The sequence below is a fragment of the Mesoplodon bidens genome (assembly GCF_964165515.1).
Source record: "Mesoplodon bidens genome assembly, chromosome: 13".
Classification (NCBI taxonomy): Eukaryota; Metazoa; Chordata; class Mammalia; order Artiodactyla; family Ziphiidae; genus Mesoplodon; species Mesoplodon bidens.
Genome location: NC_138169.1, coordinates 30,635,279 through 30,652,049, shown reverse-complemented (window position 1 = coordinate 30,652,049; position 16,771 = coordinate 30,635,279). Strand labels below are relative to the sequence as shown.

The 16,771-nt window shown below is 40.5% G+C and overlaps 1 protein-coding gene across 8 annotated transcripts in view; it reads right to left on the bottom strand.

The window, feature by feature from the left end:
* PPP4R1 (protein phosphatase 4 regulatory subunit 1) overlaps positions 1-16,771 on the bottom strand; it is a 70,519-nt gene that overhangs the window by 40,540 nt on the left and 13,208 nt on the right. For 2 of the 8 annotated variants that reach the window (XM_081252222.1, XM_081252223.1), the window contains 3 exons: positions 14,307-14,369; positions 2,319-2,454; positions 1,373-1,479 (listed from right to left, as the gene is read on the bottom strand). In XM_081252222.1, coding sequence (XP_081108348.1) covers positions 1,373-1,479; positions 2,319-2,377 — 166 coding nt within the window. In that variant the 5' untranslated portion in view covers positions 2,378-2,454; positions 14,307-14,369. The remainder of the gene's footprint in view (positions 1-1,372; positions 1,480-2,318; positions 2,455-14,306; positions 14,370-16,771) is intronic. The other 6 variants (XM_081252221.1, XM_081252219.1, XM_081252224.1 and 3 more) reach the window with 4 other exon arrangements.

Sequence of the window (16,771 nt, the reverse complement as noted above, 5' to 3'; positions counted from 1 at the left end):
TCCCGAGCCCCCTCCTCCCCTCCCTCCCCATCAAACCCAACTCAAATGCCACCAACTGTCCAAAGCGGGCCCCAACCCTCCTGGTATAATTTACTGTTAGTATGTCGGTTGCATTCGTTAAACTGTTAACTTGATGACAGGGAGTCTTACTCATCTCAGTAAGGCTCCAGCATTTAATCTAGAACCTGGCATAGAGTATGCACTGTTTTCACGTTTACTGAATGAATTCAAAGTGTAAAGGTCAAGAGAGATATTTATCAGGAACTCAACAACTTGAGATATATTTTAAAGCACATATAGAATATAATATATGTAAAGAACAGCACTGTAGTTGGTAAACAGGTGAAAGAAAATAAACACAAATTCCACCTTAAAGAATATCTACACCTCTACTATGAAAGGAATGAACACAATGGAATGCAATAGTGCCAAAATTTTAAGTTAAATTGTTTATCTCTGCTAAATCTAAAAATAAATTATAAGTAAAAATCATAATTGATGAGACCCTCCTAAAACCATTCTGGAATAAGCATATACATGAGCAATTATGTACACAGAACATCATAAAGAGATAGAATATTAGGAAGCTTACTAATGTTTTTTTCTATAAGAAAAAAAAATATTTAAGGCTTACATAAATAGTAAACATATTCCCATGAGTTGCTTACCAAAAGATGAGCTCATCTGAAAATTAAAGGATGAGAATTGTTGCCATGTCAAAAGTTTGATAAATTGAAAAATAATACATTTTAATAAAGAGGTCATGGATTTAAGAAAAATTTTTTTATTTGATTTTTGAATCGTTTCTAAAATCAAATATAAAAATATGCTCAAAACAATATTGGGTTAAAATGGTAAATTTTATGTATGTTTTACCACCATAAAAAATATTTTTTAAAAACGTAATAAACCGTATTCAAAGCCTCAAAACAAGTTTACCTCTTTCTTAAGCAGACTCTCCTCCTCTTTTCACTTTAGAGACAAACAGCCTTAGTTTTACAAGGGGTGATAAACATTTTTTATAAGTAAGAATGCATTTTATATTTGCCAAAAAATTTACAGCCCACTCCATCCTTTTAATTTATTCAAAATTATTTTTCAAAAGAATTTATTAATCCTAAAATAGTATTAATGTACATGATGCAAAACAATGTTCTTAGTTTTTTCTTACGAGAAATTTTCAAAGTTAAACTAAATGGGCCTACTATAAAATGTTTGGATCTTAGTAACAGGTTTTTATTTTCTTGTTACTGATGGGTTTGATAATTTACTTAGGAGATATTTCAAAGAAATCTCACATTACACTAAGTTTTTCATTAGTTTTTAGAAACATAATTTAGTAAAAGAAACCTTTCTCTGCATAAATATATACCTGAATCATCAGCTAATCTGCTAATTCTTTCCAAAACAGCAATACAATCTCTCTCATCATCGCAGACTTCCCTCAGTGTGTCCAGCAGACTCCGGGCCACCATTTGTCTACACAGAAAAAGAAAATTATATGATGTTCAGTGGCATTAATAGTTAGTATTCAGAACTTTAAAAGGCAGAATCCATATAGTTTAAAAGAACATTTTTCTTAATACATTTTATAACATATTAAGTCCCTAATTTCCTAAGTGACAAATGCCAGTATGGATTTTATTTTAACAAGATGAGATTGAGTATTTACCAAAATATGTTTCACCTTTACCTGATCTGACAAATTTCTAAGGTCACTGAAAATTTGTTTCAACTAGCTACCTTCAATTATCATAAATATGGGAAAGTACAATCATTCTTCATTATGTAAAACGTTATCTTTACACATTTTACTCAATGAGTTTTATACATCTATACTCAATTTTATTAGCAAAGACTTTGAGATTTCCCCGAGAAGTCTGATACAGGTGGTCTGGGGGCCCTAGGTGGACAAACAGTGCATCAGGGAGAGTTTGAGCTCTGGTCACTGCCGTGTCCCTCGCCCCTTGGCCACCAGTCACCTGGCCCACAGCAGGCACACACCACCACCTGCTGGAGGAGGAACTGACGCCTCAGCAGCCACTTAATGACCATTAAAATTATGCCTAATAGCAAAAAAGCAGTTTGTTTGTTTGTTTGTTTTGTTTTTGCCAAAAAGCCAAGGAGTGCTGCCTGCTCACAGGATGGAGGAGTAAACGACTGTAAAGGTGGCCACGGCTGTGACCAGCAGTGAAGCTGGGTGACTCAGGCCACGCGGTAATGACATCTACTTTCAACTGGATACGCCTGTTTACTGAAATCCCTGCAATAAAAGCCACACTTGTGCTTCCACCTTAATGGAAAGCATACGCACATACCTGTTAAATACGTTCTCACTCGCAGCATACTTGTCCAGTCTCCCCAGGGGCGTCAACATGTCATCTTGTGAGACAAAGTCCAGGGCTGAAGGTACAACAATCACATCAGACTCTGAGCTGCAGTCATCCACACCAACTATCAGAGACATCAGAAATACTCCTTGTAACACTGTCGCACTAAAAGGTACCCCTGCCTCTCCGAAGCAGCACAAGGAAAACTGCTCTGTATTGCTTGTGGAGTGGCACAAAAAGGCACAAGAGAATCTCAGAATCGGTTCAGAAGCCACGAATGACTGACGGAGGCTTCTTCTCCTTTTCTACAGATACGTTCTAACTGCCCCTAGAAGCACAGGGGTGAGGAGAAACTCAGTCTGGGGTGATCAAGGAACAGAGTGATCAGAAAAGAGTGATCACACAGACCTGAGAATTTACACATTCAACCAGAACACCAACAACTTGTAAATAAATGAACTGTCAAACACTGACAGTTAATTCTGCAAGGCAGTCAGAGAACAACTCACGTTATATAAAGAACAAAGACAAGACAGCAGCCATCTCATCAGAAAGAATGCCATGAGAAGCCAGAGGCAGAGGAGCAACATCTTTAAAGGACTGAAAGAAAAAAAAAAGTCAACCTACACCTCTATACCCAGTAAACAGAAATTGTTCAAATACCTTTGAAATTCATGTCTTTCAAACACAAAGGTGAAATAAAGACTTTTTCTGACATACAAAAGCTGACAACCATCACCAGCAGCAGACCTACACTACAAGAAATACTAAGAAAATTATACCAGATGGAAATCTGGATCTTTACAAAGGAATGAAGACTAGCAGAAATGGTGAACAGGTGGGCAAACACAAAAGCCTCTTCTTATAGAAAAACATCTCTTTAAAAGATAATTAACTGTTTAAGGCAAAAGTATGTACTGTAAAATAAATAAAAAATGTATTGTGGGGTTTATAACATGTGTAGAAGTAAAATATATGATTACAATAGCACAAAGGCAGAATACCAGGGGGGAATATTGTCCTAAAGTTCTTTTTTTTTTTTTTTTTTTTTTTTTTTTTTTTTTTTTTTTCTTTTTGTGGTATGCGGGCCTCTCACTGTTGTGGCCTCTCCCGTTGCGGAGCACAGGCTCCGGATGCGCAGGCCCAGCGGCCATGGCTCACGGGCCCAGCCGCTCCGCGGCATATGGGATCCTCCCAGACCGGGGCACGAACCCGTATCCCCTGCATCGGCAGGCGGACTCTCAACCACTGCGCCACCAGGGAGGCCCTAAAGTTCTTTTATACATATTACGTGAAAGTAGACAGTAATAAGTCAAAGGCGCATACTAATTATAAACTCTACAGCAACTATTAAACACCAAAAAAACCCCACCCAAAACATATAGCTAGTAAGCCAATAAAGGCCATAAAATGGAATCATAAAAAATACTGAACCCAAAAGAAGGCAGAAAAAGAGAATAAAAGGAAAAAGGAAAAGATGGGACAAACAGATGGGAAATAGCAAGATGAGAGAGGAAAACCAAACCATATCAATAATCACATTAAGTGCAAATGCTCTAAGTAGCCCCACTTAAAGGCAGAGATTGTCAAACTGGATTAAAAATAACACCTAACATGAAAATAATTCCTTACATAGTACAGAAAAGTTTTAACAGGTTATTCTGATCTACAATTCATAGCAAAGTACCTTATATATTATGAATCAGAGTCATAAAAACCACCCAGACACTCTCATTTGACCTATTTCCTCCTCTAAGACTGTTGAGCTGGCATGACCTCAAAGGCACCTTTATGCAAGCTCTAGAGTTCTGTGACTATGACCAAACTGTTCCATCAGTCACATGCTTGTTCATCTTGAAGACAAACATTAATAGTACTGATTCAGGTCCATAAAAAGTCAGGGGCTTTTGGGAAGAGTCCTAGAGCAGTGACAGTCTAACACTGCTGTGTTTAGGACAAGCTTGGAGCACTTACCCTAAAATTCAGACCCCAGATCTCATATTCAGATCCTGATTGTGCAGGTCTGGAGTGAGGCCCAGGAGCAATCATTTATAATAAATACCCCCAACTAGCTCAAATGCAGATTGCTGAACAACTGTATTCAAGAAACATATGCTGAGAGGGTAACAAATCATATTTTGCTTCCACTTACGTTACCACTCTACCCATTATGGTTGACAATTATTTCTGTACAAAAGGGAGTATTCCACTCCAGCAGAGGCACTGGGGACAAAGGTGCATTTCTATTTCCCAGAACTGCAGCCTCCTGCCAATAACTGTGGAACTGTTTTGTCCTGAATCTTCCTCTCCAAATTCAGGATTTCCTCATCAACTCTTGATTGGACTGGGACCTTCCTGGTGGCGCAGTGGCTAAGAATCCACCAGCAATGCAGGGGACACAGGTTTGAGCCCTGGTCCGGGAAGATCCCACATGCCGCGGAGCAGCTAAGCCTGCGTGCCACAACTACTGAGCCTGCGAGCCACAACTACTGAAGCCCACATGCCTAGAGCCCGTGTTCCACAACAAGAGAAGCCACCTCAATGAGCAGCCCTTGCACCGCAACAGAGAGTAGACCCCGCTCGCCACAACTAGAGAAAGCCCGCGTGCAGCAGTGAAGACCCAACGCAGCCAAAAATAAATTAATTAATTTAAAAAAAGTCTTGATTGGACTAAATGGCTCTGCATTTCATATCTATGGAGGCTGCAAGGATGTGATTACCATGGCTACAGACTGCATACCTAAGTCTTACCCAGCCACCCTACAAATGCCTGCCACAGGTTACAAGGAGAAACAAAAAAATAATCCATCAAAACTATCACCACTAAGAAAGAAAAATCCTACAGCATAAATGATGGTACAGTCAATAACATCCTCAGATAAAAAAGACAAAACAGAGGGAGTAAACACAGCTATACTGCTACAAGAATCATATAGTTTATGCAAAGTAGTACATTAACTTTAAATAGATTATGGTAAATTAAAGATGTAAATTACAACCCTTAGGAGTACTCTCTAAAACATGCAAGAAAGGATGGCTAGAAAGCCAACCGAGAGTTAAAATGGAATGCTAAAAAATACTGAGTTAACCCCAAAGAAAGTCACAAAAGGAGCAACAGAAAAAAAAAAGACAAATAGAAATAAGCAACCAGATCAATAATTACATTACTTATAAATGGACTAAACATTTAAGTCAAAAGGTAGAGAATCCCAAACTAATAACAAGGCAACAACTACAGTTGTTACTCAACTATAGTCTGTCTACCAGAAACACATTTTTAAAGTCAAAATTTCAACCCATGCGTTGGAAGAAAAGGATTACAAAAAGGAGAGAGATAAAACATGAAACAGTAAGCATAAGAAAGCCAGAGTGGCTATTTTATTACCAGACAAAATAGACGAAGACAAGGAGCATTACAGAAGATGAAGAGAGACCTTTCATCACCCGACCTGTGCCCCAGTGCCCCTCCTTTCTGGGTCACTAAGTTGATTCTGGATTCTTGGACGTTACAGCAGCAAGAGCCCCTTACAGTGTTCACAGCCTTAAAAATCCAATTTCCTACACTGAAGAAGTGAAGAAATCATGTCAGCTTTTAGTGTTATTTGAAATTTCAAAATGACTTAAAAGCAATGAAAACAATGATCACTTGAAATGTTTTTTCAAATTATATCTATGCTCCCCAAATTCCAGTGCTCCCTCTTCCCCTGTAAATTTACTGTCTTCCGTAGCTGAAGGGGGACCAGGATGGAAAGGAAAAAGGAAGATGACCTAAAAGGTCAACATGAGACAGAATCCCTACACTTACGTAGGAAACCCTCATTTTTCAAAACTTAATATTCAGTTATAAAAGCTTCCCTGAAGAAGCTAAATGACAAAAGTGTCAATGAACTCTTGTGTTTTTTAGTGAATTCTAACAGAATTCCTAACTGGAATAGAAACCTGGGATACGAACTGAAGTCTTATACTGAAGGGTTAGCCCATCTGGCCTCAAATCAGACTCAATAGATCCTTCCAGTTCCAAATCAGGACAAGAATCAAATGTGTTACAATGCAAATTAAAGAGAACATCCAGAAAAACAGGACAAGAGAAAGAAATGATAAAACAAGGACATTTATCTTTGTTACTTGTAAAACTGAATCCCCCCCTTCGCATGAAGGTAAGAGACCATGCAGCACGAGAGAGAGAGTCACCCCTGCATTTCAGGAAGGGCTCCATCCACTTTCCACTCCCCACACCAGCACCAGCACCAGCTCCAGCTCCAGCAGAAACCCAGAGCTATAGAAACCAACATCCCATTCTATTAAATTTAAGGAAAACAGTGTCTAAAATGTAAAAATTTAGAAGTTGGACCCATTTGAAATTTTAAAGATGATTATCACTACACAATTACATCGACAGTGACGTGAAAAGGGCAGAGGCTTTTTAAAGTTAAGACAGATCTGGGTCCAAATCTCATGTTCTGCTCCTTGTGAACTATGCATGTGGACTTAATGCAAGTAATTAATTAATTTGGCTCCATTTCCTCACATGTAAAATACTTATTTGTTGTCAAGACTTTAAGACACACAGACAAAGATAACATCTATAACGCACCTAATACGGTGTCAGGCTAGTACGTCCATGTTCCCTCGAACCCGCAATTCATTTGTTTCTGATACAGAGAATCTCATCGTGGTTTCCCTGTGTTTTAAAATGTTTTCATTCATTTCATTCAACAAGTAGGACGGCACATCTACTGTTTACTTTAAGTGCCAGGCACTCAACAGGGAACACAGATATAAAAACTAGACAGAAATTGTATGCATGTATCTATGTACACACATGTGTATATATGTGTGTGCACAGACACAGACAAAAATATGCTACCAAGAAAGATGCACGGTGTAAGAGTACATACACACAACGTGTGCTGTCCACTGTTACACTTCTAGGTCTGCCCTGGTGAGCAAGAGAAGGCTTCAAAGCCCAGCCAATTCTGGGAAGATACACTGAGGTTTGCCAAGCAGGACAGAGGGCGGAACAGGGCGTCCTAAGCCAAGAAGCCCAAAGACAGGGAGTCGAGGAAAACCAAGTCATGTCTAGAAAATGAGTAGTTGTTCAGGACACGTGGGGCACAGGGTTCACACAGAGGTGAGGCAGGAGGAGGAGGGGACAGTGACCAACCAAAATCAACTTAGCCTTCTAGTTTTTAACAGAGTAACATTATTACATTTTGCAAACTCCTCCTACCTGGCTGGAGAAATCGCACTGCCGCCCCGTAACTGGGACTGGCGCTTGAGATTTTCTAAGCAACAACGGAGTTAAGTTCAACCATTATCTCCTTTGAGTGAAAATTCCGGGCAGCGGAGATACTTATTCAACTATGTTATAATAAAATGTGATTTAAATGATCAATTACTAATTAAAACCATCTTTTTTCTTTTTTAATTAAGAAAGAAGCAAAGATCGTGGTGTCTCTCCCAAGCCGAGCCGCCTGCAGGTCAGCGCATGGCATTCCGAGAGCACCACCGCCAGCCTCGCTTCGCTCCCCTAACCATCGTGGAAGCCCTCGGCGCCCCCAGGAGCAGAACTTCTCACGGGAGGGAGCCAATTCTAGCTCTGCCTGCATCAGCACCATGAGCCGCTGTCCTACTCCCCATCAACAAGGCTCAGATATGCTCCACACTCATGCTAATTTCATGCTCACTCAACAAGACTTCTGAGCCTGCTCTTCTTAAAGCTTACACTTCTCTCAGACGTCCCAAACCTCTATTCCAAGTCCCCAGAACTACCTTCAAAAAATCACCTTCCATTCCATACATGCATTTGATGCCAAGTCAGGAAAAAGAACGTGCCAGCAACCATGAGCACAGGAGCACAGGAAGAGCGGCGTGAGGGGTCACCTGTCCACATACCTGCCTGAGGGCAGCGGGAGGCGGCGCACAGGTGCTCAGCTGCTCTCACGCGCGCCTCAGAACAGCACCTCACCGCCCTGTCTAAACAGAGATTCTCCCACCACGGCCATAAACACCAACCCCCTCACCGAGGACTCAACCACAGAAACGACGTTCCGACACGGAGGGAAAGGAAAGGCTGGCTGCTGGCCCTGCACACGTGGCCGGGACCACACTTTAGGGGCAACACAAGGTAAGTAAGGGCCATTCTGACCACCTGGGCTTTTCCCGAAACACTGAATCCAGAACTTAAGCCTGCTAGTCTCTAAAATGACTTTTCATCAGACTTCTTAAAGCTGTAGCTCACCTCTTCATCAAGACAAAAGCAATCTGTCCTATTTCTTTCACTCTTGTGACTCTTCTCAAAGATTGGCAATAATCTGCCAAAACTAGGGACGAGGCTGACTCCCCTACCCAACACCTCATCTTAAATTCTCTTTTCTTGGATTCTCTTGGAATATTTTCTACCTTTCTAGACTATTCTTGCTTCTCTCTAACCCTTTTGTGTAGGTAGTTTCTTTCCCCCCACTTTGTCCTCCTATACACATTGTACACACACACACACACACCCCTCCTCCCCTCAATAAGCCACAGCTTCCACTACCATTCACAGTGCAGAGGACCCCAAAGTTCTCCTGCTCTGACCCCCACGGCCAGGTTTGCAGGTACTTCAGAGTCTGCACCTCCATGTCACGTGTGTTCTGAAAACCAAACTGTCCAAACCAACCTGATAAAAAATCAGCTCTTCCTCATGACTTTCTGATTACCACCATTTTCCCCAGTAACCTGCAGTTCTCAAACTTGAGGCCTTCAGTTACTCTGTAAGGCACTTTTCTTGCTGCCACACCTGATCAGTCGCTAAGAACTAGAAATTCTACTTCTATGAAGTACTCTGTATTCCCACACCTCTCAGTTTCCAATACCCTAATTCAGAGGCTCTGACATCGTCTGCTTAGAGCAAACTGGGGTATTTGAACCCCATAAGGTACATGAAGCTTTCCTGAGGAATAAATCAAGCAGATAACTCCAAGGGCTATACCAGACCCCAACCTGCAGGAGTACTCCCTCACAAAAATGTGCCTGGGCTGTGGATCGAAGGCTTTCCCTTCACAACCTCCCACCTCCTGTGACCTCAAGGCTGCAGTGTTGCACTGCCCCCATGCAGAAAAGCCTCCACTGCAAAGCAAAGGGACCCTCTGCAACACTGATGAAGTGTTAAGAGTTCAACTCTCTAAAGGCTGTAATATATACTTTTACAAGTCAGGTATTCATTCTTCAACCCTTTGCTTTCAAAAAAATCGAAAGACCGATAGCTCATTAAAAATAATTTTCAAATTTTTGACAGGTTGGAGGAAGTTCAAGGAAATTAGTGGCATCGCTAGTAAAACCCTTTCCATCCACTTATCTATGTCAACAAAATTTCTCTGGGCTTATAGCTCTTAAAATAAAAAGTAGAAATTGATGCTAAATATTGTCTTATTCTAGCAATAAATTATATTCACCCATGAATACATGTTACTTTTTAAAAGCTCCATCCATTTTATTAAAGACACCTATTTAATAAAATTTTGTTTACCAAGTGTTTATCATAATTTGCAATACATTCTGGTTGATCAACTGAGTATTAATAAAGAAAACAAAGTTTTAAAGTTTTTTTATGGCCACAGGAAATTAAAAATTTCAATTTCTCCTTATATCTTTGGTGCAAAGAAACGTGATAGGGTGATCAATAAAACTTGCAAGCATAAAAATATATTAAGGTAAAATTTTGTGCAGGAAATAGAAAGATCAAGAAGAAAAAAGAACAATGTAAAATTCCCAATTTTAAGTTTATTCTTGAATTTTTGAAAAATGGATGATAGTGTGAAGTGCTACATTTAGATTCCATTTTTAAAAGTGATTATGACAGTTTCATTTTGAAAATACCTTTAAACTTGAAAATGTCTGAGAGAAAATTTCCGAGATTATTTTAGAAGGTATCCAGTCATTAAGTTGGAAGACCACTGCTCTCGACTCTCACAACGGTCAGTCCACTTACTCCAGTCTCCTCATCCTCACCCGGTTTGCAAATCAGAACCCCTTCCGCCTTCCGAAAGCCCTTCCTCCCTCCCCTCCCCCACCCGTCTGGATGAAGGTACCACCGCTCTCCCACCGTAATCCAAGGGCCCCCCTGATCTGCCCCCACAAACCCCGTACACAGCCTAGGCTGTGGGCCGTTTTCTGCAGGTGCCTCACACTTTTCCATCTGCTCCATGTCTGCCCTCTTTACCCTCATCTCAGCTTAAACTCACCTTCTTATAAATACCACCCAGGAAGTTATTTCCTACTCTTTCTGATGACGAGCTCTTCCTCCTGTGAACTCCCCACAGTCTTGGGGGCCTGCGCTTTACTCCACCAGCAATCGCAGTGTTTTATTTTTTCTTCTTTATTTTTCCTTTTGTTCCCCCCATCCCCGCAACCGAAACACAGGTAAAGTCCCAGAAGACAAAGCCTGTCTTGCTAATCTTTTTATTACCTAAACAAACAAACAAAACCAAAAAATGGGGTCTAATGCTTCTCCAGAAGAATGCCTATTCATTAACATTTGTTAGTGAGAAGGTAGTCCACAGAGACACCTGCGGAGACAAGGGTCTTTTAATAGCACTTTATCCTCCCCTAAGACACTCACAAGACCATTAGCATGTTAGCACCTTTGAGAAGTACTACATCCAAGAGAACTGATTAATTTGCACAACTTAACTTTCACCAAGCTTGATGAAAACATCCTTCTATTCCCCACACAGCCTCTAGGAATATCCACTAAAACAGAAAAAAGCTGATGGTCTGTCCTCCTTCAATCTTTCCCTTGATAATGCTAAGGCCACAAATAAACTTGCCGAATTTTTGTTTGTTTCCCAAGTCCTTTACATCTTAAAAAATGAAAGATAACGAGACACACCATACAGATTTAATCATTTATAAGAGTTACCTTAACATTTGGGGCTTTAAATATTTTAACAAATAAACCAACAAACAGGAAAGGCAAGCTCTTCTGAAAAGCAGAAAGCCAGCAAAGAAATGTAACTGATTCAGGTAAGAATCATCTACACACACTAATACTAACGGGTGAATGTTTGTCTGGGAATGGGATATCCCCCAGCGTCAAGTCACTTCTCTTATCAAATTTTGATACAGGAAAAAAAAAAAAGAGAATCTTTAAGTGGAGAAATCTGGTAGACATCACACCTTAACCAAGCTGTTAAAATCAAATTACCACCACCAATGATGGAGAACTGACATCAGGTGCCTTTTGAGATGAAGCACTGAGAAAATCATGGAATTACTTACATAGCATCTCTGCACACACACAAAGAGGGAGGGAGGGAGAAAGGAGCATAACCTGAATTAAATCACGAGGAAACAGATAAAACCAAGTTGACTCTTCAAAACTACCAACATCATGAAAGATAAAGGCTGAGAAATTGTTCCAAACTAAAGAGACATGACAACTAAATGCAATGGCAGGAGCCTGGATTGGCAAGATAGCTGCTATAAAGGACATTATTGGACAATCGCTGAAATCTGAGAATGAACTACATATTACATAGCTGATTTGCATCAATGCTACACTTTCTGAATTTGAGTGCCGATTATGAGAGCCTGGCCTCGCTCTTAGGAGATACAGGCTAATGGTCAGGTCTACAACTTCTTAAAAAGGTGCAACAAAGAAATTAAGATTAAGAATAACCTATACATTACACTGTGTGTCTGTAATTATAATCGTATAGAGAAACAAAGAGCAAACTGCCAAAATGTTAACAATGTTGAATGGAGGTGATGTTTGGGGAATTAACTATAACACCTGTGCAACCTTTGTGTAAGTCGTAAAGTTCTCAAAGTAACAAGTTTAATTTGAAAACAAATCATTTCATTATTTTACCGCAAATTACAATACGTTTATGGCCTTATTCAGCTTGGCCAGAAAATCACGCACGATTCATCTCAGCAACTATATACTGAAGGCCTACTGTGTGCTGGGCTGTCTGCTATGGGTAAAGAATAAAAATGTTCCAGATATATATCCTCAAGCAACAGGTATGTCAAGTTTCAATGTGTGACAATATGCTTATCAGAAATCCTTTCTTCAAAAATAAATATTAAAAGTTCACTAAATTCTTAGAAGTGATTTTTACTAGTAAATAAGTATAAATTTGTCCTAGAGCATATTTAATTTCACAACTGAATTTAAGCAGTAATAATGTGCTAAAGTTTACTCTATGAATATTTCAAAAAACATTTCCCTAAAGTATATATGCACATAAAAGAGGAAGGGGCGTGTTTATCTACTTTCAACTTAGGTACCAAGATCACATTTTCTATACAGCATCTACTGGTCAGAGATGCAGAATATCAGAGCATTTACAGGTGTGGACTCCCATACATTACAGATGTGGTGTTTGTTTCTCCAGTGTGCAAACATTTTCCTTGCAGTCCTATTAACCCAATTGCTTTGGTTAGTAATCCTTTTTTCTGTACGTAATCCAAACATAAAACTTGAGCTAATCCAGGTCCAAATAATCACCAGTCCCCATAAATGAGGTACTGAATTTATCTAAAGTCTTGAGGTTTTATTTCTACCAAAAACTAACTTGATAGACTTAAATGTGAAAATAATTTCTATCAAATCTGACTTTGAATACAACTTCAAAGCAGTATATAAATTTAAATACAAATTCAGCAATAAGATTTTGGACTGACCACTTCAGTAATTAGGTAGTGCCAGGATCAGACATATCAGATCACGCCGGTGTTCTTGCCCACTTTTGCTCCAATGACTGGCTCCCTTATACACGAGTGTTTTAAAACACAAAGAAAAAGGGTATATTGTGCTTCCAACATTCCCATGGCAGGCACTACCTGGACAAAAGTGATTTACCCACCAAATAACTGGAACATACTATGACCTTCACATCGCCCAGAACCTCTAGGAGGTTAGATAACCTAAATAAGGGACAAATTAAGGGAGGTCAAAACTGAAAGGCAGGAAGAGTACAGTAATAAAGAGTAATAAAGTAATAAAGACCATGTCAGCCAGGTCCAGATGTAACCCAACACATGCAAGGTTGGTGACTGAGCAAATTACTTAACTGTTCAGGTAAGCCTCATCAGGTGCCACTTCTGTAAATTTGTGGGGCTACACACCTCACCGGGGAATAGTGTCAGCAAGATGATAGCACAACACCCAACACACAGTATGACAACACGTGGTAATTTTTTTTTTTTTTTTTTTTTGCGGTACGCAGGCCTCTCACTGCTGTGGCCTCTCCCGTTGTGGAGCACAGGCTCCGGATGCGCAGGCTCAGCGGCCACGGCTCACGGGCCCAGCCGCTCCACGGTATGTGGGACCCTCCCGGACCGGGGCACGAACCCGCATCCACTGCATCGGCAGGCGGACTCTCAACCACTGCGCCACCGGGGAAGCCCAACACGTGGTAATTTTAAAAATGAACAAAATCCAGAAATTTCTCCCACTTCCCTTCTGCAGCAAGTTAAAGAACTATGTGAGAGGATATCTGAGGAAAGAACTTCAAAACCTACACGGTCTGAATAGTATTTTACCCTCTGCCACCAAGCCATCTGTGTGTGCAAGACCTTGGGTCCAAACTTCTTCATGCTTAAAATGAGAAGGATGAATATATAGTCTGTCCTCTAGCTCTTGATTTCTGTAATTCTGGAATCACTGGCTCACGACAGGCATAGATAGCACAATTCAAATTTTTAAGTTTATGTGATTCTCTGGATGATACAGCAAACCAATTTAAAATATAAAATTCAACTTTTGTTTACCAATATTCTTTTGTTACCATTAAGGCTGACCCGAAATGGTGAAACGTGCTTATTAGCATGATAAAAAACAAGCAAGATGTTGCTTCTTTTAATCCGGTGATCAATATTAAGATGAAAGTGAATTTAGTGATTATACAGGTGGGCTTCGTTACAGTAGAACCAGCAAGGAAAATGTCTCAAGAATTTAATCATTTAAACTTTCATAAACTACCATACCTCACCATAATCTCAGATGTTCTTCTGTTCGCGGATTGCAACATCACATTGCAGGTATATGCCCTGTGAGATATTCAGAGTTAAAATAAATGACACTGGGATGTCTTTAAAGTACTCTAGCTGCCTCCTCCCAACCCCCACCCACAAAAGTTCAGATGTTAGAGGAGAGTAAGTAAAAGATGGGTATATGATGGCTCATTTGCTTTTGTGTATTTCTGAAATTTCCCATTTAAAAAGTGAACAATATTTACCTTAAAAAATCAATGTAGTGCATAATATTAAAAGACTAAAAAAGAAAAAATCATGAATGCAGAAAAGCATTTGATAAAATCCAACATTCATTCCTAATTTCAAAAAAGGTTTCAGGGGCTTCCCTGGTTGCGCAGTGGTTGAGACTCCGCCTGCCGACGCAGGGGACACGGGTTCGTGCCCCGGTCCGGGAAGATCCCACATGCCGCGGAGCAGCTGGGCCCGTGACCCTTGGCCGCTGAGCCTGCGCATCCGGAGCCTGCGCTCTGCAACGGGAGAGGCCACAACAGTGAGAGGCCCGCGTACCGGAATGAATGAATGAATGAATAAATAAATAAATAAATAAATAAATAAAGGTCTCAGGAAACTCAGGGGACTTTTCTCAACCTGATAAAGGGCATCTGTGAAAAAATAATAAATTGAACAGCAAAATTCAAACTTCCACGCTTCAAAATACACTGTTAGGACAATGAAAAGAAAGTCAAGGAATGGAAAATAATATTTGCAAATTCCATATATGAGAAAGGACCTGAATCCGGAATATACAAAGAACTCTCAGAACATAGTAAGAAAACAACCCAATAAAAAAAGATTTGCACACTTCACCAAAAAAGATAAACAGATGCTAAATGAGCACATAAAAAGATGAGCATTATCAGACTTTAAGGAAATGCAAATTCAAACTGCAAAGAAAAACACACTTAAGAGACTAAAGTGCCCGGCAAGGATGTGGGGCACCTTAGACTCCCACACACGCTGGTCGGGGCGGGAAGCCGTACAGCCACTTTGGAAAACAGGCTGGCAGGTTATCTACCCGAGAGAAGGGAATGTTACATCCACACAGAGACTTGCACCTGAGAGAGCTGTAACAGCCAAGAAATGAAAACCTAGAAACATCTTAAAGACAGAACACCTGAGAGAAGTGAAGTAAACTTGCTCAAGATGATACAGTGAATAAATGGCCAGAGCCTGAACCTGGCTCTAAGTTTATGAAGCCCAGCACTCTTCCCCCTTTACTAAACTATACCGGGACATATTCCAGAAGCACAGCACGATCAATGCTCGAATACTAACCAACTGATACCAATTAGGCCAGAAAAGGAGTCTGCTCCTAGGTCTGTGGAGAAAGGGAGCCAAGAAGACTGACTTGTAAGGAGAGAGTTGGGGACGGGCGTGGGGAGGTAGCCCTCGGGAGACCTGCAAGCTGGGAGACTGCGCAAAAGTCCCCTCCTACAAGTCCTAGGGAGCACTGGCCTCCTCACCACCTTCACCAAAGTTGCAGAGGTGTGTCACCCGCTCTTCTTCCCAAAACATTAAATCATGTTTATTTTCAGATCCAAGTTAAAAGCAAAACAACACCCCAATTCAAGTGCAGAAACTGCCCACCCTCTCATGTAGCTGATGGCAAAAATTCCTTGTCATCAAGACAGAAAAATGCAAAATTCCAAAACATGAGGCAAACACAGGAGTGAAGTAACAGTAGTTTAATAAACAAAATCTTCGTTTTGATGAGACGAGGAAATGAGGCCAAAGGACCCGAAATAATAAACCAGTGATCAACACGTGGCAGACTAAGAACTCCACCCAGCAAGGGCTTGTTCTCTCTCACAGGTAGAAGAACAAATAAAAACCTATGCATTTAGGTGTCGGGTCCCCCACGCCCCGGTCCTGCAGCTACAAGCCCAAGCGGCTGACATGCACGGTTACAGAGAACAAAGAGTACTCTCCCATTGTTTCTTTTTTTAGAAATTCTGTATGGGGAATTATGACCCAAGGCATCATTAACTGATTCTATATGCATGTGGGTACCACTAAAACCATTTTTAAGCACCTTTTCTAAGACACCAACCATATTATCTCTAAACAAAGACTTCTCCTGTCCAGTCTTGCTGGCAGCAATCAAAACATGCTACAAGTCTCATGACTTACTCTCCCAAATCCCTATTTAACAACACTTCTAAATATTATGATTTTCAAGGGCACCTTCCTCAGGTTTTCGACTGACTCCCTGGCCACCACAGCACACAGCCCCAACCTTTCACGCCTCGCTTCCCCAGGTGGCGAGACTCTAAGAAGCTTATCAAACCCAGTTTTCAGAAACAGTCGAGGGCCCAAAGACTCTGGATGGAGTTTAGTCCAGGTAGTTACACCCAATTAGTTCTGGATCCATCATTAATTCACTGTTTCAAACCTGAAAAACAGTATCACGTAAAAGG